Source organism: Parus major, unplaced genomic scaffold, assembly GCF_001522545.3.
Source record: "Parus major isolate Abel unplaced genomic scaffold, Parus_major1.1 Scaffold360, whole genome shotgun sequence".
In the NCBI taxonomy this organism is placed as follows: Eukaryota; Metazoa; Chordata; class Aves; order Passeriformes; family Paridae; genus Parus; species Parus major.
Window position 1 is genome coordinate 121732 of NW_015379291.1, and position 1270 is coordinate 123001.

At 65.0% G+C, this 1270-nt stretch overlaps 1 protein-coding gene across 1 annotated transcript in view; it reads right to left on the bottom strand.

Annotated features, from left to right (window-relative positions):
- Window positions 1-1270, bottom strand: part of LOC107198897 (protein ITPRID2) — a gene marked incomplete at its 5' end in the record, with an annotated part of 18339 nt that overhangs the window by 10409 nt on the left and 6660 nt on the right. Inside the window, 2 exons of the mRNA XM_033511583.1 lie at window positions 266-359; window positions 773-1267. Coding sequence (XP_033367474.1) covers window positions 266-359; window positions 773-1267 — 589 coding nt within the window. The remainder of the gene's footprint in view (window positions 1-265; window positions 360-772; window positions 1268-1270) is intronic.

Below are 1270 nucleotides of genomic sequence, written 5' to 3' on the forward strand. Positions count from 1 at the left end.
CGGGGGGTCCGTGCTCGGGGGATCGGGGTCCATGCTCAGGGGGTCCGTGCTCGGGGGGGTCCGTGCTCCAGCCCCAGTGGAAGCGCTCTCGGTGCTCCTCACTCACCTGGAAGAAAGAAAACGCAGCAGAGCTGAGCCCCGGTTCAGGCCCCCCCAATCCCACCCTGGGACCCCCCAGCTGCCCCCTAAACCCCCCCACCCAGGCGCGAGGAGGGGCCGGGACCGGTTTTGGGGCGCTGAGCTCGCCCGAGCCCCCCGTGCGCACCCGATGATGTTGGTGGTCAGAGCGTTCAGCAGCCGGTCCAGCACGTCCACGAGCAGAGCCAGGACCCCCTCGTTCTTCTCGGCTGCCTCGACCTCTGCGGGGGCAAAACCGGGGGTCTCCAGCACCCCGAGGGGCTCCTCACCCCCTCCTGGGGGTCCCCGCGGTCGCCCAGAGCGGTGGCGATGATGCCCTGGCTCGTCCTGGCCCCCGTCAGACGCCACCGGGCCGGGGGTGGGGGATCCTCCCCCACCCTCGGGAACCCTCACCCGGCAGCACCGACCCCACCCCGGCACAGAGGCAGAACCCAGAGCTCTGCCCGTCCCTGGGGGGCTCGGGGAGTTCTGGGGGGTCTCAAACCAGATCTGCCCGTCCCGGGGGGGCTCGGGGAGTTCTGGGGGGTCTCAAACCAGATCTGCCCGTCCCTGGGGGGCTCGGGGAGTTCTGGGGGGTCCCAAACCAGATCTGCCCATCCCTGGGGGGCCCGGGGAGTTTTGGGGGGTCCCAAACCTTTTAGTTTGGTTGCCAGCTCCCCGAGGAGGGTCGGATCCGCGCTGAGCTCCTCCAGCTCCTCAGAGCTCTCGTCGGGAACCTCGGATTCCTCAGGGCTCTCTTCGGGATCCTCAGACTCTTCAGAGCTTTCTTCAGACTCCTCAGAGCTTTCTTCAGACTCCTCAGAGCTTTCTTCAGAATCCTCAGACTCCTCAGAGCTCTCTTCAGAATCCTCGGACTCTTCAGGGCTCTCTTCAGACTCCTCGGGGCTCTCTTCGTGATCCTCGGACTCTTCAGGGCTCTCTTCAGACTCCTCAGACTCCTCGGGGCTCTCCTCAAAATCCTCCGACTCCTCGGGGCTCTCTTCGTGATCTTCAGACTCTTCAGGACTCTCTTGAAAATCCTCAGACTCCTCAGAGCTCTCTTCAGAATCCTCAGACTCCTCGGGGCTCTCTTTGGGATCCTCGGACTCCTCAGAGCTCTCTTCGTGATCCTCAGGCTCTTCAGGGCTCTCTT